Source organism: Felis catus, chromosome B2 (genome assembly GCF_018350175.1).
Source record: "Felis catus isolate Fca126 chromosome B2, F.catus_Fca126_mat1.0, whole genome shotgun sequence".
Classification (NCBI taxonomy): domain Eukaryota; kingdom Metazoa; phylum Chordata; class Mammalia; order Carnivora; family Felidae; genus Felis; species Felis catus.
Genome location: NC_058372.1, coordinates 41150418 through 41176440, shown reverse-complemented (window position 1 = coordinate 41176440; position 26023 = coordinate 41150418). Strand labels below are relative to the sequence as shown.

General features: G+C 48.0%; 3 protein-coding genes and 1 long non-coding RNA gene across 15 annotated transcripts in view; 2 read left to right on the top strand and 2 right to left on the bottom strand.

The window, feature by feature from the left end:
- Nucleotides 1-6736, bottom strand: part of TTBK1 (tau tubulin kinase 1) — a 40672-nt gene extending 33936 nt beyond the window's left edge. The window contains 2 exon segments of the mRNA XM_045057590.1: nt 3401-3562; nt 6686-6736. Of these exon segments, the coding sequence (XP_044913525.1) occupies nt 3401-3508 (108 nt within the window). The 5' untranslated portion in view covers nt 3509-3562; nt 6686-6736.
- On the top strand, nt 4436-9509 carry LOC123385374. Its single transcript, XR_006597788.1, has 3 exons — nt 4436-4660; nt 7851-7976; nt 8506-9509. It is a non-coding gene; the product is annotated as an uncharacterized LOC123385374 (long non-coding RNA).
- A 13005-nt stretch (nt 9510-22514) lies between these two features.
- On the top strand, nt 22515-25054 carry DNPH1 (2'-deoxynucleoside 5'-phosphate N-hydrolase 1). The gene is made up of 4 exons (XM_003986161.5): nt 22515-22762; nt 24272-24340; nt 24513-24623; nt 24804-25054. Exons 1-4 carry the CDS (start codon nt 22570-22572, stop codon nt 24938-24940), a joined length of 510 nt encoding a protein of 169 aa, XP_003986210.1. The 5' UTR covers nt 22515-22569; the 3' UTR covers nt 24941-25054.
- A 434-nt stretch (nt 25055-25488) lies between these two features.
- CUL9 (cullin 9) overlaps nt 25489-26023 on the bottom strand; it is a 36949-nt gene continuing 36414 nt past the window's right edge. For 7 of the 12 annotated variants that reach the window (XM_019830613.2, XM_019830608.3, XM_019830610.3 and 4 more), the window contains 2 exons: nt 25929-26002; nt 25489-25843 (listed from right to left, as the gene is read on the bottom strand). In XM_019830613.2, the coding sequence (XP_019686172.1) occupies nt 25642-25843; nt 25929-26002 (276 nt within the window). In that variant the 3' untranslated portion in view covers nt 25489-25641. Of the gene's footprint in view, nt 25844-25928; nt 26003-26023 lie in introns of those variants that run through there. The other 5 variants (XM_019830615.3, XM_019830616.2, XM_019830614.3 and 2 more) reach the window with 4 other exon arrangements.

Below are 26023 nucleotides of genomic sequence, written 5' to 3'. Positions count from 1 at the left end.
GGGGCGGAGTGGGGGATGGGCGCAGGGCTGAGCCAAGGACTGGGAGTTCCCAGCAGGTTACAGTTGAAACAACTCTAGGAAGAGAGAGAAGGAAGAAGTGAAGATTCAGAAAAGAAGTGGAAGTCTGGCTGCATCTTGAAGGCTCTCGTGCTCAGAAAGGACGCAGGAAAAGGGAAAGGGGGAAGAACAGTCTGAAACCAGAATCTCTCTCTACTTGAGATGAAAGTCAGACTCATCGAAGAATTTCAGAATAAGGAGGGGACAGATACAGACTCAAGGAAAGCAGCGTCATGTCTTCCCCTGGGGAACTTTAAAATCAGGGGAGATGATAGTATCTTCTAGAATCCTTTATGGTTTGCTGTACGTGAACATGGAAGACGGGGAGGGGAGGGAACAATAATCACATCTCAGGCTTTGTGCTCCCGACCCACAGAGATCATCTCAGCTCATCCCCTGAGGTTCCTGACAACACGTGGGGAAGGTCATAAGAGTCACCATTTTGCACAGAAGGAAAACTAAGGCACAGAGAGTTAAGTACTCTGCCCCAGGTCACACTGCTAGTAAGTAGCAAAGCCAGGTTTCATTTGAACCCAGGCAATCTGATGCAGAACCCACACTCTTAACCGCGATATCATAGGAAACTGTTGACAGCACAGGGATTAAAAGTGTGAGTGCTGGGATTCAAGCCCAGATCTGCCAGACTCCAAAATCCTCACTGGAGGTGGTAAGGAGGGCTCGGGGCAGCCAAGACATTTCTGGTACCTGCTCCCCAATTTCCAAGGGTGGCCAATAGTATTTCTCTACCGTCTTCATTTCCAAAGAGGCTATTTCTTCTCCTCCCTTGGTCCCTTCCTTGCCCCCCGCCCCATTACAGAACCTCCCAGGGAGGCAAGCTGGGTATCTGCACCCACCCATTCACCTAACACCCCTCCTCCCCAGGCCCTACAGTCTGGGCCCACTTAACCATCGGGCACAGCAGGCACAGTGGCCCATAATACTTACAGGGAGCCATAAAAACATTTCAATATTTCAAATCAGAAGGTCAAAAAATTGTAGCATATAATATTAATTCATTCCTCTGTATACCAGTGCAGTCATAAAATATGATTTTTACTACTTTATTATAGAGAAAGGGGTCCATGAAGGCAAAAGGGCCCAGGGCCCATGAAAGTCATAATGTAGCCCTGCCCAAGCCTGCTAACAGAAATATTTTCTTAATCTCCCTTTGCCAGACCCTATTCCTCCTCTCCTAGTTGTTTTCACGATCCCCTCCCCTGTCAAAGGAACTCCCTAAACTGGAGGGCCAATACGACACAGTAGGACCAACATTTACTTAGGAAAAAGGAAACCCGGTTTCTTGGCCTAGCTCTGGGTCACCTGGAGTGAGTTTCTTAAATTCTGTGCCTCCACTTTTCCTCCTCTGTAAAATGAAAGAGTTGTTCTAGAACGGGTCTGAAAGACTCCTTCATCTCCGTGCTCCTGATTCTTGGGTGGGCTAATTCTTGCGAAGCAGTATGGCTTAGTGGCTGCTGACCCAGCAGTCAGACAGACCTGGTTCCACCCAGTCTTAAGAACTTGGCAGGTTAGCTAATCCCTACCCCTGTTTCCACACCTGTGAAAAGGGGGTAACAACATATCTACTCCACCGTTTGTTGAGATAATGCACCGTGTCTGGCGACAGTGGGGGCTCAAAACAAATGCTGCTTTTATCATTTATTATTATTATTATTATTTGCTATTCTGATTCTGAGAAGCACCCCTCAAGAAGAGTGAAACGTTATTATTTGCAAATACCCCACCTAGTGCCACTGACCCTCAATTTCCCCTAGCCAGCTCATTTTTCTCTTCAGGGATCTTGTTCTTGGTTCCTGAGCTCTACCTCATGCCCATGTCCCACCCCTCACAGGGAGATGGCTGAGGGGAGCCATCTGGCACCCCACCCTCTCTAGTTCTTCGGGAGTCAGCCTGGCAGCTGACCTGGAGAGGCCAGCCTGGCAAAGATTGTGAGCTTGCCCCTCCCCCCCAACTCCCTCTTGCCATTTCTCTCCCCACTCATCTCCCATCCCCTCCCTCAAAAAGTACAACAAAGTTCTAATCCAAACTCAGTATGGTGTGAGCACCATCTTTTTCTCACCTCTTCAGTGCAAATGTCCTTCTGCCTCCAATCTGTCAGAAACTAGGCTCTCATGTTAGGGGACCGGAGGGTTCTTGGAGAAATACTCCTCAGTTGGCCAGACCCTCATTCCCTTGATTACTGCCCTGGCTCCTCCTCCCCCATTTTCGGTCCTGTCACTCTCCCTCTCAGGAAGTCCTCCTCTGGGACCAAGCAGGCCTTCCCTCAGCTCTCCTGGCCCTCCCCAGTCCCAGAGACTTCTGAGACAATGACAACGCTGCCACCTTTGCTCCTATCCCTGGGACTCTAGGGGATCTGCCCGAAGCGGTTGTTGCCATGGAAACCGGCCAGCACCCAGGCCCCACTCTCCTCTCAGCCTGACAGCTCAGGTGAGCTGAGCCTCCTCCTTCCACTCCCACACACCCCCACATAGAGGCTCAGTGTAGGCCTGTCTGTTCTCCCTCCCTTCCTCCAGGCTCCCCACTCTGCCACGCAGACCCACAAGATCACACACCATCGCCCCGCAATCCACCCTACACCATCCTGCCCCCACAATAAGAGGACCCCAGCGCAATCTCAAGCGACGGAAAGAAAGAGGGGGGGGTGGGTGGGACAGGGATTGATTTACAGTAGGTCCCGCTCCCCAGACACTGCTTTTCCCCAAGCCCCTCACGTGTCCCCCTCCCATCCAGGCCCAAACCCGGAGGAGGCTCGGACTACAACTCCCAGCAGGCCGAACAGCCTGAAGTCCTGGGCTGGAGGAGCAAGGCACGCTGGGAGATGGAGTCTCGGCGTGTTGCACCTGCCGCAGGAACCAGTGAGGGGAGGAGGGTGGAAGGAGAAGATGGAGTGCGGCTGCGGTGGGAGCAGCCCGCAGGGCCTCTTTCCCTGATGCCAGGCCTCTCTGTCCTCTGCGGAAGCGGAGGGACACATGCTCACTCACTGCCCTTCTCCAAGGTCCGGCAACGAAAGAGCCCCCTCCCCCACCCTGCCCGCCTCCCCCACTAAGCTCTGCAGCTCCTGCTCCGACGTCCAGCCAAGAGTTGTTCCAGGCTGGGCCGGAGCAACGTGACCTAGCGGGGAAGGGGGTGAGAGAGGGCTCTGGGAGAAAGCGATTGTCCACCAGTGTACGCCAAAATAGTGACTGCAAGCAGTATGCAAATGAGCTCAGGGGCACCTCCCTCTTAGGGTAGAAGAGTTGGGGGCAACTGTTTTAACACGTCTCCAGGTCCTCTCCTCCCCTCCTCTCCCTACCCCTCCCTTGGCCCCGTCGGGTCACTCACTCACCACCTTCCAGCGATCCTTGACCACGTAGTTGGCCGGCAGTATGTCGGCCTGCTCCCCTCCCCCACTCATGTTGGTTTCGTCCTTAATAGCGGCCGCTAGGCACTGCATCCGCCAGCCGGAGGGAGGGGTGTCCGCAGGGCCTGCCCTGGGGGGGCCATCTACCTGGGGGAGTGGGGAGGGACTGTGAGTGGGGCAGGCTACGGACCAGGACCACCTTGCAGATATGGAGGAGGGCAGCTCCATTCTCCTGGCCGGCATCTTTCCTCGGCCCAGTGGGCAGATGCTCTAGGGGTTACTGGGGGAAGCATTGTGTAAACACCCAGGTGGAGGTCAGAGGAGAAGACAGAAATACTATCCACAGGAAGGGAGATACAAACTACAAACTGGAGATGTGAAAAACAGCAGCAGAACACACATGTTGAAAAAAGGAGAGGAAAATGTCATGTGAACAGGCTATGGGGAAAGCGTTTCCCAAAGAGAGATATGCTAACTAATGTGGAGGAAACTTGCTGACCCCGAGGGTGGGGGGCGGACGTGGGGGGAGGGGGTGCATACTAGTCTAGGACCCATGCTTGTGTAGGGGACACCTAGGCTGAGAAGGACCAGTCTGAGTGACTTGATCTGAGACCCCGGCACCCACACTTTCCCTGTGCCACCAAATGCCCATGGAGCTGTGCGTCTGAAAGGGGAGAACTGCTGACCAAGGGGTGACCCATGGGAGACACACACCAGAGTGATGGAGACCTGCTAATCAACCAGGGCATGGGATAATCAAGAAAATGAGATACACGAAAGCCCCTTGAGGATGATGCTAATGCCAGTGAGGAGGATGCAGCTGTGAGAAAGACACCTTTCTCAGGGGAGAGTCCAACCCACTGACAGCTAATGGTTCCAAAGCAAGGATGTGAGCTGTGGGGTGAACATAAGGTGATGGACTCATGACATGGATTTTAGAGGGACTGCAGCCCTGCAGCTACTCCAAGGGAGTGAGACAGGCTGAATTGGGGAAGTGGGGGGGGGGCTTGGGGACCACAGGGAGTGGGATGGGTCTAACAGGAGGCAGGAGGAATGACAGGGAGCAGCAGGTCTGGGTGGGCATGTGATGAGAGAGCTCTGACCACACCTTTCTGTGTCTGCTCAGGAACAACAAGAAGGAAGACAGCTCTGGTTGCATTGGCAAAGGTAGAAGTTGAATATCAAGGAGAGCATCCCAACTGTGCGCGAGGGCTGGGAAAGCCAGCCAGTGTTATCTCGGGAAATGTAAGTGTGTGCACGCATACGTGTCTGCACGTGAATCTGTGCATGTGTCCCTCTGTGAACACGTATATGTCTTTGTGTGTCTTTCTGTGTGTTTATGTGTCTGTGTGTGTGTCTTTGTGTCTGTGCCTGTACCTCTGTCTGCATGTGCTTATGTGTTTTTGTGTCTGTCTTTGATGTGCATGTGTATAGGCAGGGGGCCACTTTTTGAGATTTCTGGCAACCCAGTACAGGATTGGAGTCAGGATCTTTTCTTCTCCCCCCCCCCCCCCACTTATATACACTTTGTATAAGCACATTGCTCTACCCTCACAATGATCCTGGAGAGTCACAGACTGAAGGCAGTTACTCCAGCTGGGGACAGGGTGGGGTGGAAGGGAGGTGGAGAGGAGGAAAATGCCTAAGGTATCTATGGATGGGGCAGAAACTCCATAAACCAATCTTTCCTTGGGACAGGATACTTCCCAAGGCTCCTGTGTCTAGCCATCCTGCTACAGGGGGCAGTGTGGGATAGTAAAGGCACAGAAACAACCTTCAACAGGTCATGGTGTACCGTGAGGGACATGTAGAAAAGAGGAGTGACACTGTCACTTTTTTCCTATCTTGTTCAAGCGACTCAGCTGACTCTTTCCTCCAGTCCACCCAACTTCAGAGTATCAGAGCTGTGGGGATGTCAAATAGGCCTCTGCCCACCTTTTGCCAAAGTGGCATGTGGGGCATCAGGAATTCAGAGGGCAGTGAGGGCAATGGCAGGACAAAGGGAGAGGGAGGGGATGGGGGCTTCTGGAATAAAGGTAAAGACAGGTTGAGGACAAGACTGAAGAAGCAATTGAACCAGTAGGGAGGGAGCCTTGAGCGATTGAACTGGTGACCTCCGGTGGGTCTTCCATCCTGTAATGGTGGATTCTATAGGTTGATGAGAAAATTTTGGGTGCAGCTCCCAGTTTATAGATGGGCAGCCTAGAAGGAACAGGTGAGATGGGAAAAGGGAGAATGGAGACCAGAGGATAAATGAGGTTTCCCTGCCTCTCCCAGTCCATCATCCTCACTCTGCCTCAAAGGACTACGTTCAAGTCAGACTAGGTTGGACAACAGGCCACGAGGAACTTGGCTGCCCCGTTACTGCCTCCTCAGGACCTTTTGGGTGTGTGGAGGCATGGGTGTGTCGTGTGAGAGGGCTTGTGGAAGAGGTTTTTATGGATATCTGTCAGACAGTGTGAGGCCAACTGTGTGTGTGGGTGTGGGTGTGGGTGTGGGTATGTGTGTGGGGGTGTGGGTGTGGGGTGGGGAGACAGGGAAGGAGAGACATCCAGGGAGGGTGGGAGAGAGAGGGAGCTCATCATGGTGTGTGAGTAGAGGTGTTGATGTGTAACTACGCAAGGTGTGAGCCAGGTGTATGTGGAGATCCTGGAGCGCAGGTAAGGAGAGGTGAAGGAGCCCAGTGAGGGGTGGTGGATACAGGTGAAAAGAGGTGTGGAAGAAGGCAGAGAAAAAGGGAAGGGTTGGGGGGGGATGACAGGATCGGAGGAGGGGGTTGGGTAAGACAGAGGCAGGTGAGCGATCCTAATGACTGGTGAGGAAGCGGCAGGACCCTGGGAGAGGCTTCTGGGCACCGCCGAAGGGGTAAGGAGGTTGGGAAGGCAGCTAGCGGCAGGCAGGGAGGCACGCAGGGACTGAGGACAAGGGGGAGAGGTAATGGAGGCAGCGGGGAAGGGCTTGTCAGGGTGACAGCCGAGTGAAGCCGCGGGGACGGGGACAGGGGTGAGAAGCGAGGGGCAGAGGCTCTGGGGGGCCGGCTGGCGAAGGCAGGCGCGTATGCTGGGGGGCAGGGAGCCGTTCCAGGCCTCGGGATGCGGCCCAGGCTGTGTAGGCCAGCGGCGGGCGTCCCGGCTCGGGCGGACACCGCGCGGGGAGGGGGAGCTGGGGAAGGCTGCGCTGGGAGGCGAGCCGGGCCCGAGGCCCGCGGAGCCCGCAGGAGAGCCCCCGCCCCGACCCCGCCGGCCCGCCGCCGGCCCCGCCCCGCCTCACCTGCTCTGTGCCCGCTGCGGCTGCGGCTGCGGCGGCGGAGGCAGCGGCTCGGGGCGGCGCATCCCCCGGGGCCGGGGCGGGGCGGGGGCGGGGGCGGCTCAGTGCGGCGCGGGGCGGCCCGCTCCCTCCGGCGGCGGCGGCGGCGGCGGTGGCGGCCTCCCGCCCGGGATCATCCCCGCCCGGCCCGGCCCGGCCCCGATCCTCCTCGGGCGACGGCGGAGGCAGCGGCGGAGCGGGGAGCTGCCCACAATGCACTGCGCCGCCAGCATCAGCACCAGCCCTGACATCACCACCCCACCGCCCGGCTCTTACATCACCGCCCTCTCTCTGACATCACATTCCACTCCGCTCTTCTCGCCACGCCGGCAGCCTTAGAGCTCTCCTTCGGATGGTCCCGCTTCAGCTCTTCGGTCCTCCTCACTGGTTATTGCCATTTACTTGACCGCCACCCCGCCCCCACCCCTGCAGTGCCCCATCACTCCTTACTTGTCCCCATAAAACTCACCTGTCTCCATCACCCCTTATCTTTTCCCCTCCCAGCCACTCCTTGCCTGTCCCTATCAGCCTCAACTGATTTCCGCACCGCCTCTTCCATGTGTTCATATTACCTGCTTCTAAACGCCGCTCCCCTCACCTGTATCCATCCTCCCGCAGTCCCCGTCCGCCATTTCTTCTCACACGTCCCTTGCCTAGAACTCACCACTCCACACATAGGCCTTACCACCTGTCCCTCTCTGTCTTTGGCCCTCTCTCCCATCTGTTGACACATTCTGTCAGGCAAATTTCTTATTGCTTACAAATTGGATGCACACTCTTTACCATGACATTAAATAGTCTTCCCAACATGGGTAATAATACCGTATAGAGATGATTACCACCCTTCTGACAAATTTGATTGCTCAGCATTCCCTGAACATACTTTGCACTTTGTCTCTCTCAGGTCCTTCCTTCCATCCTTTGTGCCTTCAACAAATGCATACTGAGTGCCTTCACTAACAACAATAATAATAGCAGCAACTATCTACTCCTGCCAGACATTGTTCTAACTTACACATATTAACTCGTATAATCCTCATAATAACCCAGTGACATAGCAGTACTAATGTTATACCCATTTTATAGATGAGGAAACTGAGATACAGATAGGTTGAGTAATTTGCCTTAGGTTACAGAGTCACCTTGAATACAGCAGAGCTGGTATTCAAACCCTGGCTTCAGAGTCCATGCTCCTAACCACGATGGAAGGACCATTGAGTCAACAAGGCCATTCAGAGGAGGCTTCTTGGAAGAGGTGAGTTCAACTGTAATTTGAAGGATTATTTTCCAACAGGTAAGTGGGGCCAGGGCAGAGGGTGGGAGAGGCTCCCAGGCTGAGAAGAGGGCATGAGGTGATCTGGGGGTGGGCCCGTACAAGATCATGAAGGGCACTGTGCACTATGCTAAGAAGACTGGATTTTCTCCACTTAGTTTTTGAAAATATAGTGGATAATGTCATAAGCCATCCAAATCCCCCTTCAGAATCTAGGTACTCATTCCTCCGCCTGCCTGGGATGCTGTAGTCTGAGCACTCTAAGCTGACTCTTTTTTCTGGAAATTGCCCCTGGCCAAGGGAGCTGCCTCAACTCAAGATCATGAACCCTTTCTGGGGCAACCGATATCTGATTGATGATTAACCTGTGAGGACAAAGGCCTGGCCCCCTCACCCCAACTCAAGACAGCTCTGAAGGGACATCCACTTTCAAAACTGCTGAGAGGGTCACCCTAAGCTTTATTGAGGCTGCACTGAAGCTCCGCCCAGCCCTGCTTTCTTTACTCCACAGATGTTGATCCCCAGAGTCCCTCCCTATCAACCTCCTGCGTGATCCTCTCCGTCTCAGAGTCAATGTCCAGGGGAATTGGACCTTCATACAGGAAATCACTGAAGATCAAGTCTGATCCAAGTATTGAGTTAGGATTCTAGGTGGACAGTCTTATCCCCAGTCCTATAAAAATGTCACTCTCCTCTCCTCTAGCTTGCATTGTTTCTGTTGGGAAATCTACACTTATCCTTGTCTTTGTTTCCCTGTATGTAATGTCTGTTACTCTTCTGGCCACATTTAAGATTTTCTCTTTATCACTGTTTTTAGAGCTATTTGATTATAATGTGACCTGCCACAGTTTTTGTTTTGTTTTCATGTTTCTTGTGCTTGGGGTTTGTATCTGTGAATTTATAGTTTTCATCAGGTTTGGGAAAATTTCAGCCATTATTTTCTCAAATATTTTTTCTGCCTTCTCTTTTTTCCCAGAGACTCCAATTAGCCTGTTTATGAGGCCACTTGAGTTTTCCATAGCTCACTGATGCTTGGTTAATTTTCCCCCAGTCTTTTTTTCTCACTCTGTTTTGTGTGTGTGTGTGTGTGTGTTTAAGATTTTATTTTTAAGTAATCCCTACACCCAACATGGGGCTCGAACTTACAACCCTGAGATCAAGAGTCACATGCTCTACCAACTGAGCCAGCCAGGCACCCCTGTTTTGCATAGTTTCTGCTGCTGTGTATTCAAGTTCATTAATCTTACCTTTTGCAGGTGGTATTAATCCCATTGGATGTATTTTTCATTCTAGTATACATCTCTAGAAATTCAATCTGGGTCTTTACAAAATCTTTCACGTTCAATTTTCCTTCTAATTTCTTAAGCATATGGAATAGTTATAATAACTATTTTAATGTACTTGCCTATGAATTTTATTATCTGAATGATTTCTGGACCAGTTTCAGTTGCTTTTTCTTTTCACTCTTGTTTTTCACTAATTTTTTATTGGATGCCAAATAGTGTGAGTTTTACTTTGTTGGGTTTGGGATTTTAAAAAAAAAAATTTAATGTTTATTTATTTTTGAGAGAGAGAGAGAGAGCACAAGTGGGGGAGAGGCAGAGAGAGAGGGAAACACAGAATCTGAAGCAGGCTCCAGGCTCTGAACTGTCAGCACAGAGCCCCATGTGGGGCTCAAGCTCACAAACCGTGAGATCACGACCTGAGCCAAAGTCGAATGCTTAACCAACTGGGCCACCCAGGCACCCCTGGATATTTTTGTATTTCAGTAAATACTCTTGAGTTTTGCTCCAGGATGCAACTCATTTACTTAGAAAGTTTGATCCACTAAGGCTTACTTTTTAAGCTTTATTAGGTGGGACCTAAACAGCTTCTAGACCAGGGATAATTTTCCCCAGTACTGAGGCACAAGCCTTCAGCATAATTTACCTCATGCCCCATGCATGATGAGGTTTTTCCACCTCGGCTAGAGGGAACAGGCACTTTTTCCACTGCTGTGTGAGCTCTGGAGATTCACTTTGCTACTTTCAGGTGGTTCTTTTCCTGCCTCAGAGAGTTTCCTCACACACATGTGCTGATCTGTCACGGAGTGCCCTCTGAACATTCCAGAGCTCTCTCTTGGATCCTATGCTCTGTTCTACAAACCAGTTGCCTTGGCCTCCGTGGACTCCCCACTCGGCCTCCTCAGCTCAAGGAGACTGCTGGGCTCAGCTTGGTTCCTCCCCTCTGAATCCCGGAAGCCCTGCAGGCAACCTGGGGGAGGGGGGGACCCACAGCTCACCTGGCTGTTTTCAGGTGAGCTGTTTTCCTCTTTGCCGTCCTACACTGCCTGATGGCCAATGTTCAAACATCATTGTTTCATATATCCTGTCCAGTTGTTTTGCTTGTTAAACATGGGAGGTTATACAGCAAAGGAAACCATCAATAAAATGAAAAGGCAATTTATGGAAAGGGAGAAAATGATTGCAAATCACATATTGGTAGGGGTGCCTGGGTGGCTCAGGTCATGATCTCATGGTTTGTGAGTTCGAGCCCCACATTGGGCTCTGTGCTGACAGTTCAGAGCCTGGAGCCTGCTTCAGATTCTGTGTTTCCCTCTCTCTGCCTCTCCCCCACTTGTGCTCTCTCTCTCTCTCTCAAAAATAAATAAAATGTAAAAACAAATTTTTTTTCTTAAATCATATATCTGGTAAAGGGTTAATATCTGAAATATATAAAGAACTCATACAATTCAATAGGGGGGAAGAAAGGACAATCCACTTTAAAAATGGGCAGGGAGCCTGGATGGCTCAGTCATTAAGCATCTGACTTTGGCTCAGGTCATGATCTCTCGACTCGTGAGTTCGAATCCCACATCAGGTGAGCTCAAGCCCTGCTTTGGGTGAGCCCCGCTTTGGGTGACCCCCGCTTTGGGTGAGCCCTGCTTCTCTCTCTCTCTCTCTCTCTCTCTCTCTCTGTCTGTCTCTCTTTCCCCCCTGGGATTCTGTGTCCGCTCCTTGCTCACTTGTGTCCCCCTCAAAAAAAAATGGGTAGAGCATCTAAATAGACATTTTTCCAAAAAAGACATGCACTAGCCAGTAGGTACATGAAAATGTGCCATACTACCCAAAGCCATCTGTAGATTGAAAGCAATCCCCATCAAGAATCCAATGACATTTTTTACAGAAGTAGAAAAAACAATCTTAAAAGTTATACAGAACCAGAAAAGACCCTGAATAACTAAGGTAGTCCTGAGAAAGAAGAATAAAGTGGGAGGCATCACACCTTCTGATTTCAAGCTACGTTACAAAGCTACAAAATCAAAAGAGTAAGGTACCAGCATAAAGACAGACACATAACCAATGGAACAGAACTGAGAGCCCAGAAATAAGCCCATGCATATATGGCCAACTAATATTTGACAAGGGAGCCAAGAATAGTCAGTGAAGAAAAGACAGTCTCTTCCATACATGTGGCCAACAGACACATGAAAAGATTGGGGCGCCTGGGTGGCACAGTCGGTTAAGCGTCCGACTTCGGCCAGGTCACGATCTCACGGTCCGTGAGTTCGAACCCTGCGTCGGGCTCTGTGCTGACAGCTCAGAGCCTGGAGCCTGTTTCAGATTCTGTGTCTCCCTCTCTCTCTGACCCTCCCCTGTTCATGCTCTGTCTCTCTCTGTCTCAAAAATAAATAAACGTTAAAAAAAAAAATTAAAAAAAAAAAAAAGAAAAGATACTTAACATCACTAATCATCAGGGAAATGCAAATCAAAACCACAGTGAGGCATCCCCTTACACCTCAGAATGGCTAGTATCAAAAAGATAAGAAATAACAAGTGTTGGCAAGGATGTAGAGAAAAGGGAACACTCATGCATTGTTGGTGGGAGTGTAAGTGGGTGCAGTCACGGTGGAAAACAGTAGGGAGGTTCCTCAGAAAACTAAAAACAGGGGCACCTGGATGCTCAGTCGGTAGAATATGCGACTCTGGATCTCAGGGTTGTGAGTTCAAGCCCCATGTGGGTGTAGACATTACTTAAAAATAAAATCTTTAGGGGCACCTGGGTGGCAGTTGGTTAAGCCTCCAACTTCATCTCAGGTCATGGTCTCATGGTTCACGAGTTCAAGCCCCACATCGGGCTCTGCGCTGACAGTGCAGAACCTACTTGGGATTCTCTGTCTCTCCCTCTCTGTCTGTCTGTCTCTCTTTCAAAATAAATAAACAAACTTTAAAAATTTTAGGGGTGCCTGGGTGGCTCAGTCGGTTAAGCATTCGACTCTTGATTTGGCTCAGGTCATGATCTCATGATCAGGAGGTTTGAGCCCCATGTTGTGCTGTGTGGAGCCTGCTTGGGATTCTCTCTCTCTCTCTCTCTCTCTCTCTCTCTCTGCCCCTCTCCTGCTCCTGTTTGCACACTCTCTCAAAATAAATAAACTTTTAAAATAAAATCGTTAAAAAGAATGAAATCTTGCCATTTGCAACAATGTGGATGGAGCTAGAGTATTATGCTAAGCGAAATAAGTCAGTCAGAGAAAGACAAATACCATCTGATTTCCCTCATATGCATAATTTAAGTAACAAAACAAGAGAACATAGGTGGGGTGACAAAGAGAGGAAAATCGAGAAACAGACTCTTAACTGTAGGGAGCAAACTGATGGTTACCAGGGGGGAAGGAGGTGGAGGGTTGTGTGAAATAGAAGATGAGGATTAAGGAGGGCACTTGTGATGAGCACCGGGTGTTGTATGCAAGTGTTGAATCACTAAATTTTACACCTGAAACTAATATTACATTGTCTGTTAACTGACTGGAATTAAATAAAAACTTGGGGGAAAAAAATCATAAAAAAAAAAAAAATAGAAGTACCACATGATCCAGTAACTCCATTTCTGGGTATTTATCTGAAGAAACTGAAAAATGAAAACACTATTTTATTTATTTATTTAATGTTTATTTATTTTTGAGAGGGAGAGACAGAGCGTGAGCAGGGGAGGGGCAAAGGGAGAGGGAGACACAGAATCCGAAGCGGGCTCCAGGCTCTGAGCTGTTAGCACAGAGCGTGACGCAGGGCTTGAACTCATGAACCGTGAGCTCATGACCTGAGCCTAAGTCAGACATTTAACTGAGCCACACAGGCACCCCTGCAAACACTACTTTAAAAAGATATGTGCACCCCTTAGTTCACTGCAGCATTATTTACAATAGCCATTATATGGAAGCGACCTAAATGCTCATCAATACATGAATGGATAAAGAAGATGTGATATATGTAGACGGTGGAATATTACTCAGCCATAAAAAAGAATAAGATCTTGCCATTTGTGACAACATGGATGGACACAGAGGACATCACGCTAAGTAGAATATGTCAGACAGAGAAAGACACTATGATTTCACTTACATGTGGAATCTAAAACAAACAAAAAGCAATAACAACAAAAGAGACACAGACTCCTAAATATAGAGAACAAACATGGTGTCCGGGGGGGAGGTGGTGGGAGAGTGGACAAATTGGGTGACAGGAAGTGGGAGATACAGGCTTCTAGTTATGGAATAAGTCATGGGGAACATAGTCAATGGTACTGTAATAGTGTTGTATGGTGTCAGATGGGAGCTACACTTGTGGTGAATATATGTCTAGACTTGTCAAGCTACTATGTGGTACACCTGAAACATTGTGTGTCAACTATCCTTCAATTAAAAAAAAATTGTTTTTGGACAAGACAATCTCTCCAATAAATGGTGCTGGGAAAACTGATATTCACATGTGAAAGAATGAAATGAGGGGCTCCTGGGTGGCTCAGTCGGTTAAGTATCTGACTCTTGATTTCAGCTTAGGTCACGATCTCACGGTTCATGGGTTTGAGCCCTACTTCAGGCTCTGTGCGGACAGCTGGGAACCTGCTTGGGATTCTCTGTCTCCCTCTCTCTGTCTGCCCCTCCCCCGTGTGTGTGCATGTTCTCTCTCTCTTTCTCTCTCAAAAATAAATAAATAAACTTTAAAAAAAGAATGAAACTAAACACCTATTTTATACCACTCACAAAAAATTAACTCGAATTGGATTGAAGACTTAAATGTAAGACCTGAAACCATATAACTCCTAGAAGAAAACATAGGGAAAAAGCTATTTTGCATGGGTATTGGCACTGGGCTTTTCTTGATATGACACCTAAAGTATAAGCAACAACAAAAATAAATAGACAAGTGGGACTACGTCAAACTAAAAAGCTTCTGCATGGCAAGAAAACAAAAACAAAAACAAAACCCACTCCCCCCCCCCCAAAAAAAGTCAGAAAAATGAAAAGACAACATACAGAATGGGACAAAATATTTACAAACAATATATCTGATAAAGGGTTAATAGCGAAAATATATAAAGAATTCACAAAACTCAATAGCACAAAAAAATGATCTAGTTAAAAATGGCCAAAGGGCCTGAATAGATACTTTTCAAAAGAAGGCATACAAATGGCCAACAGGAACATGAAAATGTGCTTAACATCACTAATCATTAGGGAAATGCAAATCAAAACCACAACGATAGGGGTGTCTGGCTGGCTCAGTTGGTGAAGCATGCAATTCTTGATATCAGGGTTATAAGTTGGGTGTAGAAATTACTTAAAAATACACATTGGGTGTAGAGATTACTTAAAAATAAAATCTTTGTGATGCCTGGCTGGCTCAGTCGGTAGAGCGTACAACTCTTGATCTCAGGGTCGTAGGTTCAAGCCCCATGTTGGGTGTACAGGTTACTTTTTTAAAAAATCCAAACACAATGATACGTCACGTTATGCTTGTTAGAATGGCTATGATCCATCTTGAACCAACAACAAGAACAAATTCATAGATACAGAGAACAAATTGGTGGTTACCAGAGTCAGGGGAGGTGGAACATTGAGTAAAGTGGAAGAAAGTGATCAAAAGATATAAACTTCCAGTTATAAGACAAATAAGTCCTGGGTAGGTAAGGTACAGCATGGTGACTACAGTTAATAATACTGCATTGTATATTTGAGGGTTGCTAAGAGAGTACATCATAAAAGTTCTCATCACAAGAAAAAGCATTTATAACTGTGTGTGGTAATGAATGTTAACTAACCCTATTGTGGTGAACATTTCACAGTATATATATATATATATATATATATATATATATATATATATATCAGGTCACTATGTTGTACATCTAAAACTAATTTAGCGACAAAAAAATTTTTTAATCACAGAAAAGAAAGCATGACGTACAACAAAAGGAGCAAGGAAAAGCATGGTAAATATAAAGCACAAAAGAGGATAAGAGGAAAAAATCCAAATATTAATCACAATAAATATAAATGGAAGAAATTCATTGATTAATAGAGCACCGGTTTCTTAAAAATGCAAATATAAACTGCTTAATAGAGACACATTGGATTAAAAGAAGGTTAAAACTGAAGATGTAAAAATATGCAAGTCCAAAGGATTTATCAGGAAAAAAGTGGGTCATGTCATGAGGACAAAAAGTATACCACCAAGAACATATAAAAAGTCTAAACTTGTACTCACCTAATAATAGTTTCAGAAAACAGAGTAAAAATAGGTAAAATTACATGGAAAAAAATTTAAATCGACTGTCAAAGGGATATTTTCACAAAATTACCTCAGTAATTGATAAATCAAATGGGCCAAAAAAAAAAAAAAAAAGTAAAGCTATAGAATATTTGAAAAACCTGGGTGGCTCAGTAAGTTAAGCGTCCAACTTCATGAGTTTGAGCCCACATCAGGCTCTGTGCTGACAGCTCAGAGCCTGGAGCCTGCTTCAGATTCTGTGTCTTCCTGTTTCTCTGCTCCTCCCCCGCTGGCACTCTATCTCTCTCAGTCTCTGTCTCTCTTTCTCTCAAAAATAAATAAACAATTCAAAAAAGAAAAATAATGAAAAATAAAAATATAACCAACAAGTTTGATCTAGTGTACATGTGTATAGACGATTATATGCAGGTAATATATTATCTATTATCCATCATCTATCTATTTTAGATATATTATCTGTTATATACGTAAATATCTATTGTACCTAGATTTTATATACATACATATCTATTCTATACGTAACAGATAATATTTATAATAGATATTATAATATATATAATACATAGATCTGAAATAGATATAAAAAAATTTTAAGATTTGAAAAACCCGAGTAGTGGATACTAGGATATTTGATATACCATTCTCCAAACTTCACTCATACTTGAAATATTTTGTAATAAAATTCTAAATTAATAATTATTCACACACAAAAAAAATCTAAAATTGAGCACTAAGGCTGAACTCCCTGTTTTGGCCTCTACGGATGCCTAACACAGGAGAGTGGAGTATGAGTCTAGGTATTCCCTCCTTGTACAAAATTCCCATCATAAGTGATGCCACTAGCAAGAAAACATCCTAGCAATTGAGATGGTGAGGAAGACTCCAGGGGGCACCTGGTTGGCTCAGTCAGTAGAGCATGCAAATCTTTTTTTTTTAATTATTTTTTAATGTTTATTTAATTTTGAGAGAGACAGACTGCAAGCAGGGGAGGGGCAGAGAGAGAGGGAGACAGAATCTAAAGCAGGCTCCAGGCTCTGAGCTGTCAGCACAGAGCCTGACACAGGGTAGAGCACGCAAATCTTAATCTCAGGGTCTTGAGTTCAAGCCCCATGTTGGGTGGAGACTTTGCATTAAAAAAAAAAAAAAAAAAAAGAGGGATGCCTGGGTGGTTCAGTCAATTAAGCGTTTGACTCTTGGTTTCGTTTCAGGTCATGACCTCATGGTTCGTGAGTTCAAGCTCCGCTAAAAGCGGATAGTATATATATATATATATATATATATATATATATATATATATATACTATATATAGAGAGAGATCCTCAACCCTGCTTTCTCTACAACGTATCTGAGAAAGGAACATCACATTTGAAAAACAAACAAATGATGGGGTGGGCGCCTGGATGGCTCAGTCGGTTAAGCGGTTAAGCGACGACTTTGGCTCAGGTCATGATCTCACGGTTTGTGAGTTTGAGCCCCTCGTTGGGCTCTGTGCTGGGAGCCTAGGAGCCTCGGAGCCTCGGAGCCTGGAGCCTGGAGCCTGCTTCAGATTCTGTGTCTCCCTCTCTCTCTGCCCCTCCCCCCCACATGATCTGTCTCTCTCTGTCTCAGAAATAAATAAACATTAAAAAAAAATGAGCACAAAATGGACAATGGGAGGGTAAATCTGGTCCCTGCTATTCCTTCTTGGTGGGAAGCAGGTGTTTGTTTGATCTGGGTGTTAACCAGCAGAAGTGGGAGGATACAATAGAAAGTACATTCCATGTGCTTGATCTCTGCTTTCCTGGAACTGTTCAACCCTTTGCACATTGCTGCTTGGCATAAAGCTGACTTCTATTCTTTTTTTTATTATTTAAAAAGAAATTTTTTTAATGTTTATTTATTTTTGAGGGACAGATCATGAGCAGGAGAAGGGCAGAGACAGAGAGAGAGACACAGAATCCGAAGCAGTCTCCAGGCTCTGAGCTGTCAGCATAGAGCCTGACGTGGGGCTCAAACTCATGAACTGTGAGATCCTAACCTGAGCCAAAGTCAGACGCTTAACCGCCTGAGCCACCCAGAGGCCCCTAGTTGATGTCTATTCTTGAGCCAAGGCTGGCCCTTCCCCAGACCAGAGTCTAAAGTTTCAGACTGTACTCCTTTTTTTGTAGTTCCTTGAGTGCCCACTGAGTGTCTCACACAAACAAATACCTCAAAAAAAAAAAAAAAAAAAAAAGTATCTTCAAAGCTGTAGATTAAAAGAGACTTTAAAAACATATAAAAAATGAGTCCATTTAAACCATAGGACTAGGGATGCACGTTTGGGTGATAAAACCATAAAGAAGCATAAGGAAGTTTACTTATGCCCTTTTTTGGTCCTTACTATAAAAAGTAAGGGCAGTGGCTACTTTTGGAGGGAATAAAGAGGCTGTCACTGGGATAGGACACATGGAAACTTCTGGGAGGCTAAAGATCCATTTCTTGATGTGAATGGTGGTTACGAGAGTGTTTGTTTTATAATAATTAATTTGCTTTAAGGTAGTTTGCTGCAGGTGGATTTTATCTTATAATAAAAATTTTTATTGGTATGTCCCAGGAATGAATGAATGAATGAATGAATGAATGAATGAAGGGATGAATCAGGGCATTGAGCATCCTTGGCTGCTAACATCAAAAGAGGGACATCCAGACGTTATGTGCCCCACGATGGGAGTATACCTGTGAAATAGTCTTGCCCAAAATTATGAATCTGATCAAGCTTCCACATCCAACTCCAATTTATAGGACAGAGCAACACTTTAAATGACACCACAGGGATATAATCAGTAAAGTCCAGACTGTAGGAAACTGCAGGACAAATGAGGGGGCTGGGAGGCGATGATATGGAGGGGCAACATATTGGTTAAAATTGTCTTAAAAGACATATCAACCAATCACAACATGTGGATTTTATGTGGCTTCTGCTTTTAAACAAACTGTACAAAAACATTTATAACATTTTTAAGACAACTGGAGATTTGAACAGTGGTAGACTATTTGATGACTTTAAAAAATCTTGTCAAATATTTTAGCTGGGATAATGATATTTTGGTTATATGTTTTTAAAAAAGAGTATCTTTTAGAAGCACATATTAATATATTTACAACCAAAATAATGTAATCTTGAATTTGCAGCAAAACAGTAGAGCAAGGAAATTGGACATGGGCATATGTCCAATTGGCCACAAATCGATAATTGCTGAGTCTCATTATATTATTTCTTATTTCCCATACTTTAGTTTTGCTTTTTATTTATTTATTAAAAAAATTTTTAAACGTTTTCATTTATTTTTGAGACGGAGAGAAAGCTTGAGCTGGGAAGGGGCAGAGAGAGAGGGAGACAGGATCCCAAGCAGGCTCTGTGCTGACAGCAGTGAGCCCAATGCAGGGCTTGAACCCCGAACCACAAGATCATGAACTGAGCTGAAGTTGCACATTTAACCGACTGAGCCACCCAAGTGCCCCTATTTATCATTTTTAAGTTTTACTTTTTTTATTTAAAAAATTTTTTTAACATTTATTTTTTTTGAGACACAGAGACAGAGCATGAGTGGGGGAGGAGCAGAGAGAGAGGGAGACACAGAATCCAAAGCAGGCTTCAGGCTCTGAGCGCTCAGCACAGAGCCTAACACAGGGCTCAAACTCATGGACTGCCAGATCATGACCTAAGCCAAAGTCGGACGCTCAACCCACTGAGCCACCTAGGTACCCCTAGTTTTATTTATTTTTTTAAGAAAGAAAGCATGAGTGATGGCCGTAGGGAGGGAGAGAATCTTGAGCAGGCTCCATGCTCAGCATGGAGCCCAATGTGGAGCCCAATCCCATGAACGTGGGATCATGATCTGAGCCTAAATCAAGAGTCGGATGCTTAACCAACTGAGCCACCCAGGCACCCCTAGTTTTGCTTTTAAAAGACAGCTTTAGGGGCGCCTGGGTGGCTTGGTCGGTTAAGCGTCCGACTTCGGCTCAGGTCATGATCTCACGGTCCGTGGGTTCGAGCCCCGCGTCGGGCTCTGTGCTGACAGCTCAGAGCCTGGAGCCTGTTTCGGATTCTGTGTCTCCCTCTCTCTCTGCCCCTCCCCTGTTCATGCTCTGTCTCTCTCTGTCTTAAAAATAAATAAACATTAAAAAAAAATTTAAAAAAAAGACAGCTTTATGAAGTATAATTTACACATCAATACATTCTATCGATTATAAGTGTACAATTTAGTAATCCTTTGTGAAAATTATTAAATGAGTCCATGTAAATGACATGTCCAGAAAAACCCTATTTAGAGAGACAGCACGCAGATCATTTAAATGGAATTATGCACTATATACTCTTCCACTCTTCTCTCTACTAGGATATAAGTTTGACATTGTCTGTAATGGAAACAGTTTTGTTGAACTGAACAATGACTTAGATTTGTAGAGCATCTGTGTTTTGTAAAGTGCTCTCACATACTTCAGGGGAATTGCATCATACTCAAAATGCATAAGTGAAGGCAGCATAATGTTTCCTACTTAGAGATGAGGAAACTGAAGCTCAGAGGGCTTAAGGGACGTGCTCAAGGTCACAGAGCTCGCCAGAAACTGAATTAGGACTTGATTCTGGCCTCCTGGCATGTGGTGAGATACTGTCCTCCATCGGGCTGTCTCACTAGAGTGCCCCCCTCCCCCGGCCCCCCATCCACCACTTAGTGCCCCATCCCTCCACCTCAGGCCTCCCTGCACTGAGCTGGAGGGTCTGAGCTGCAAGCCACAGCTGGGTCTGCGTCCTCACCCATCTGACAGTGGATATAGAACAAATTTCAGGGCTTTGTTTTACCATTTGGAGAAACACAAAATATTCCTTCTCTTTCGCCTTCAGCCTGAGGTCGAACGGGGAAATGGCAGCCACATCACAGGTGTGACCCTAAGGAGAGAGAGGCTGGTTTATTTTCTTTAAGACATAGAGGCAGAGACAGGATGCTCTGTGTGTACGTGTGTACCTGGGTCCCTCTCCTACGGGAAAGTGTGGCCAGAATTAGGAGGGGAAAGGAGATTGCCCATCTGAAGCTTCCTTTTTTTTTTAATGTTTATTTTTGAGAGAGAGAGAGCATGCACAGGTGCGCGTGCAAGTGGGGGAGGGGCAGAGAAAGAGGGTGACAGGATCCAAAGCTGGCTCTGAGCTGACAGCAGAGAGCTGGCACACGAAGCTTCTTTCCTAAAGGTGTATGTGAATGTGTATGAGAGAGAGCCTGGGACCCTAATGCATGGCTCCACATACATGTTTGCCCCACGGTCCACCTATCTGTGGCCGTGCCCACGGAGGACAGAGATATACTAAAATCTCTTTGCCTTCTCTTTGTGTCTTTGCATTTTTAAAAAAAGTGTTTATTTATTCACTTATCTTGAGACAGAGAGTGCATGTGCATGCACGCAAGTGGGGGGGACACAGAGAGAAAGGGAGGAAGAGCATACCAAGAGAGAATCTCATCAACCCTGAGATGGTGACCTGAGCCAACATCAAGAGTTGGATGCTTAACAGACTGAGCCACCCAGGCGCCCCTGCATTTCTTGTTTGGTTATTTATTTATGTAATCTCTACACCCAATGTGGGGCTTGAACTCACAACTCTGAGGTCAAGAGTCACACGCTCTTCCAACTGAGCCAGCCAGGCACCCTTGCATCTTTTGCATTTTTAAAAATTATGTCAGGGGCGCCTGGGTGGCGCAGTCGGTTAAACGTCCGACTTCAGCCAGGTCACCATCTCGCGGTCCATGAGTTCGAGCCCCGCGTCGGGCTCTGGGCTGATGGCTCAGAGCCTGGAGCCTGTTTCCGATTCTGTGTCTCCCTCTCTCTCTGCCCCTCCCCCGTTCATGCTCTGTCTCTCTCTGTCCCAAAAATAAATAAACGTTAAAAAAAAAAATTAAAAAAAAATTATGTCAGCTCTGTAACCCATACTTAGGTATTTTACAGTTATCATTCAGGAAGAATTCAGAAGGAAGCACAACAGTGCTTTTCTCTAGGGAATGGGATTGGGGTCTCAGGACTCACTTTCCACCAGGTACTCTCTTGTTCCGTTTGATTTTTTGGTCCTATATTTGTGTTATTTTCATAGTAAAATGAGGGGGAGACCATTGTTACCACCAGGGAATAATGGTGTGTTTGCCAGCCTCCCTGGAGCTCCTGCTTCTGTCAGCCTACTACATACAGGGCGGAGCAGATTACAACGTGCTGCAAATATAACTTCTCATTTGAATCCACTCATGCATTAACAAATATTTGGTAAATCGTTCCTATGTGCCAAGTACAGTTCTAGAACCCAGGGATATAGCAGTAAATAAAACTATAAAAGTTCCTGCCCTTCTGGGGACTTATATTCTACTGGGCATAGAAAGACATACAACAAGGGTGCCTGGGTGGCTCCGTCATTAAGCCTGTAACTCGATTTCGGCTCAGATCATGATGACACAGTTCATGAGTTTGAGGAGAAAAGGTAAGGCAGGGAAGGGCGATGGGGAGTTCTGGGAATAGGAGCCTGCCGTGTTGCATAGGGTGGTCAGGGAAGGTGACCCGTGAAGAGACGTGGAAGAGCTGAGGGAACGCTCCAGGGAACTACCTGGGAGAAAAAGAGTTCCAGGGAACAGCAAATGCAAAGGCTCTGAGGCAAGGGCATGGCCAGCATACTTGAAGAACAGCCAGGAAAGCCAGCGTGGCTGCAGAAAAGTGAGTGGTAGTAGTAGGAGATGGGGTCCGCGAGGTAAGAATCACCAGGGAATGATGCACTTGCGTCTAGCTGAGATGGGGAAGGCCAAGGCCAACAGGACCGGGTGGGGGTGGGAGGCAAGCTGCAGTGACGAAGTCGGGGCGGTGGGTTTCCGCCCCTGGCCTGTGCCGTCCTCAGCGTCTGGAGGCTAATGCCACGCTCCCAGCTCGCCGCCAGTCTTAGGAGGGGCCTCCCCGGACCCAGGGAGGGCCGGCCGAGTCACGTGGCCGCGAGCGGGCGCCCCCTGGCGCGGGAAACGGAGAGACGGCGGCTGCGGCGAGGATGGCGGCGGCGGAGGCCGGAGCGCGGGAATGCGGGGAGCCGGGCCAGGGGGGCCGCCAGGCCCTGTACTTCTGCGGGAGCATCCGCGGCGGACGCGAGGACTGGGCGCTGTACGAACGGATCGTGTCTCGGCTGCGGCGCTTTGGGGCGGTGCTCACGGAGCACGTGGCGGCCAAGGAGCTGAGCGCGCGCGGTGAGGCGAGAGGCGGGCGCGCGCGGCCGGGCCCGGGGCGCGGGCGGTGGGGGAGCGGGCCGCTCCCGCCCCGCTACCGAGATTGCACTCCGCTGGGCGGCGGCCATCGGACCACCGGCCGGCCGCGCGTCCCTACGGCCCGGAGCCCTCCCTCCTGCCCAGCGGGGAAGGGGAGCCGAAGTTCGGACCGCGTGGGTCCCGTGAACTTGCGGGTGGGAGCTCAGTCTCCGCATTCATTTGTTATCTTGACCTCGATTCTTTCCTGGAGAACTTCACCTCTTTCCAGGGACTGAGCAGGGAGGAGCAGAATGGGAGTGAATGGGGCTGCTTCAGTTCCCAGCTTCCCGCTGGCATCTGCTCCCCTACCTAAGATCAAGCTTATCCCCCTTTGCGGTCAAGATATCCGCCCTGTCTTGGGCCCGAAGGACCCCAATTCTTGCCACCACCTTCTCTCACGTACTCTCATCAGTCTACTTCCTGGCTGCTGGGTCTTTCAAAAATATTGCTTTGATCAGATTTGGTCTGGAATCTCGGCGAGTTTTCTACTTTGAAAATCGCGCCAAAACTCTCGTAACTTCTGCTCAGGAAACCTTTTTTTTCCCCTCGCCCGACCGAGGAGCGGGTCCAGGATTTGTAATATCTAATGCAATTCTGGGAGCCCTCTTTAAAAAGGTGAAATCACAAAATTGCTAGGGCGTTGGGAAGGGCTTGTGCAAGTGCAGGACCCAGAAGCGTAAGGTTCGTTTGGTTTCACCGCTAGTCCCGTCCACGCCCACCTACTGGTTCCGGAACTTCGGTGTGCTCAAAGGAAGTCTGAGGGAACTTGTTTAAAATGCAGATTCACATAGCACAGTCTGGGTTGAAGGCTTAGAATTCATTTTTAACGGACTCTCCAGTGATTCTGCTCTGATTCCGGAGGTAACGTTTAATCAAGCTGGAAATGAGATACTGATCCCAGTCAGAGCCTCTCCTACCTTCCTTTCCACCACCTCCTACTGGTCATGCGCTGTATTACAGCACTGGTGCTCAAAAGTTTGGTGCGGTTCACACTCCTCTGAAGAGCTCCTGAAGCAGCCTGACCTCATATCGAGCTCTCGGCTGATTCTGGCACCCACCAAACCTCGAGAGCCACTCAGGCTCCCTAGTTGTTCATCCTTCTTTGCACAGGCGGTCTCTTGCTACTGCCCATTTCCATCCCGCACTGGAGGAGGATATTCCTCCTCCTTTCCATCTCTGATCCCTGTCACACACTGAGGTATAGTCCTTCCCTTAATCTCATCTGTGTCACTCATCTGGCCCTAATCACACATCCCTCCTAGCATGGGATTGAATCTTTCTTGTGGTTATTTCATTTCCTCACTCCTTTTCATGGAACCTTAGTGTTAGGTGGGTCCCTGGTCACCTAGCATGCGGCAGGGTGAATGTGGGGGTGGCAAGGGCATAGGAGAGGTACTGAGTGCTGAGGACCAGGCAGGGGCTTGGCCTTGACCAGCTTTTCCTCATCCACAGGGGAAGAGGCTGCTGGAGGTGACAGTTTCATCCATGAGCGGGACCTGGCCTGGCTGCAGCAGGCAGATGGTGAGCAGTTCCCCCCACCCCCGCACCTCCTATCCACAAACTCCTCTGGGATGTTAGATCCCGTCCACACCTAGAAGGGACTCCCCAGAGTTCTCTTCTCACCACACCCAGACTCTTGTCATTTCTCCCTCACAAGCCCCGGGTATTGAGCCTTAGTCTCTTTTCTTCCCAGTGGTGGTGGCAGAAGTGACCCAACCGTCGTTGGGGGTAGGCTATGAGTTGGGCCGGGCCATGGCCCTCAATAAGCGAATTCTGTGCCTGTTCCGTCCACAATCTGGCCGAGGTGAGCACTTCAAGCCCTGGATGGCCCCTTCTCCACCCCAGCCTTCTGTGGACCCAGCCCTCAGCTCCTTCCCTGAGGGGGCTCTGGGTACAGTGCCTACCCCCAGAATGGGACAGGGAGGGGAGCGGAGGGGGGGTGGTGTGGATGGGAGCCACCATTACTTTCCTCCACCCTTCTCAGTGCTTTCAGCCATGATCCGGGGAGCGGCAGACGGCTCGAAGTTCCAGGTGTTAGACTATGAAGAGGGACAGGTGGAGGCCATGCTGGATCGATACTTTGAGGCTGACCCTCCTCTAGCAGGCAGCTGTCACCCCTGACCCAACCGCTTGACTTAACCCTGCTCTGTTATGTTCTAATCCCAGACTCTGCCCTAGTGCCCTTCCTGCCTCCTAGCCCCAGTTCCAAATTAAAAGGTATGTTTAAAATTCTAACTTTATGTCTATGAGTGGTGGCGTGGGATCAGTCCTCGGTAATATCCTTTTCCTGCCGCATTTCACTTCAAGATGTAGAGAACATTAAACATTCTGTAGATCCGCAAGAGAGGGTACTATCTAATGCCGTCAAGCTCCTGCCGGGAACACTGAAGAGTATGGGAAGGTTGGGCCGGGGTGGGGGGTGGCTGTTTGTCTCTGATGCTAGGCTGGGTCTGGGGCAAGCGGGCAGGCCTATGCCTGCCCTGAACCACGTAGACTTTCATTTCCCTTTGTCAATTTAGGTCCAGTGGGTCTGCTTTGGACCTTCTCTGAGAACACAAGAGTCTGGAGGTAAAAAAAAAAAAAAAAAAAAGTGAACAATGAGGAGGGGGGTGTGTGGAGGGAGTAGGGAGTTGACACTAGCCTTTGGGGATGCACCTGTGTCAGCCTGCTTCCAGAGAAGTATGTGAAAAAGTTTATTCGGTAAACAGAAGGTACTGCAGACACTGGGAATTGCTTCCCCCAACAATGGCAGGAAGGGGTGACTTCACCCCCTTGGCCCCCGTGACTCTGAGGTGGCTCCAGGTGTTCCTGCGTCCTGGCCCTCAGTCATAGGCCTCATCATCATCCTCCTCGTCACCGAAGAAGAAAGCGTCTCGGTCCAGGTTCTCAGACTCGTCATAGGAGAAGCTATCATTGTCCAGCTCCTCATCAAACTCATCCTGCTGCCACTCGGGCACATCATCCTCATCATCTTCCTCCTCCTCCTCCTCTTCATCCACCTCCAGCCCCGAGGAGCTCTGCGGCCTAGCAAGGGAGAGAGCCACACTCAGCCCCAGACGAAGCCTGGCATCCCCCACTCCCCCACCATGGCTCTGCCCACCCTACTCACTGACTGCCGAGCACATTGGATCCTTTCGCCTCTCGGGCCTCTAATGATGGGCTCTGCAGACCCACCCGGAAGTCCTGGCAAGGAGACAGGGAGAT

What these genes read in the sequence shown, in the direction of transcription:
- DNPH1 (XM_003986161.5), top strand. Translation starts at nt 22,570, where the DNA reads ATGGCGGCGGCGGAGGCCGGAGCGCGGGAATGCGGGGAGCCGGGCCAG. An exon ending in CAAGGAGCTGAGCGCGCGCG is followed by an intron (nt 22,763 to 24,271) that starts GTGAGGCGAGAG and finishes CCTCATCCACAG; the next exon opens with GGGAAGAGGCTGCTGGAGGT. An exon ending in CTGGCTGCAGCAGGCAGATG is followed by an intron (nt 24,341 to 24,512) that starts GTGAGCAGTTCC and finishes TTTTCTTCCCAG; the next exon opens with TGGTGGTGGCAGAAGTGACC.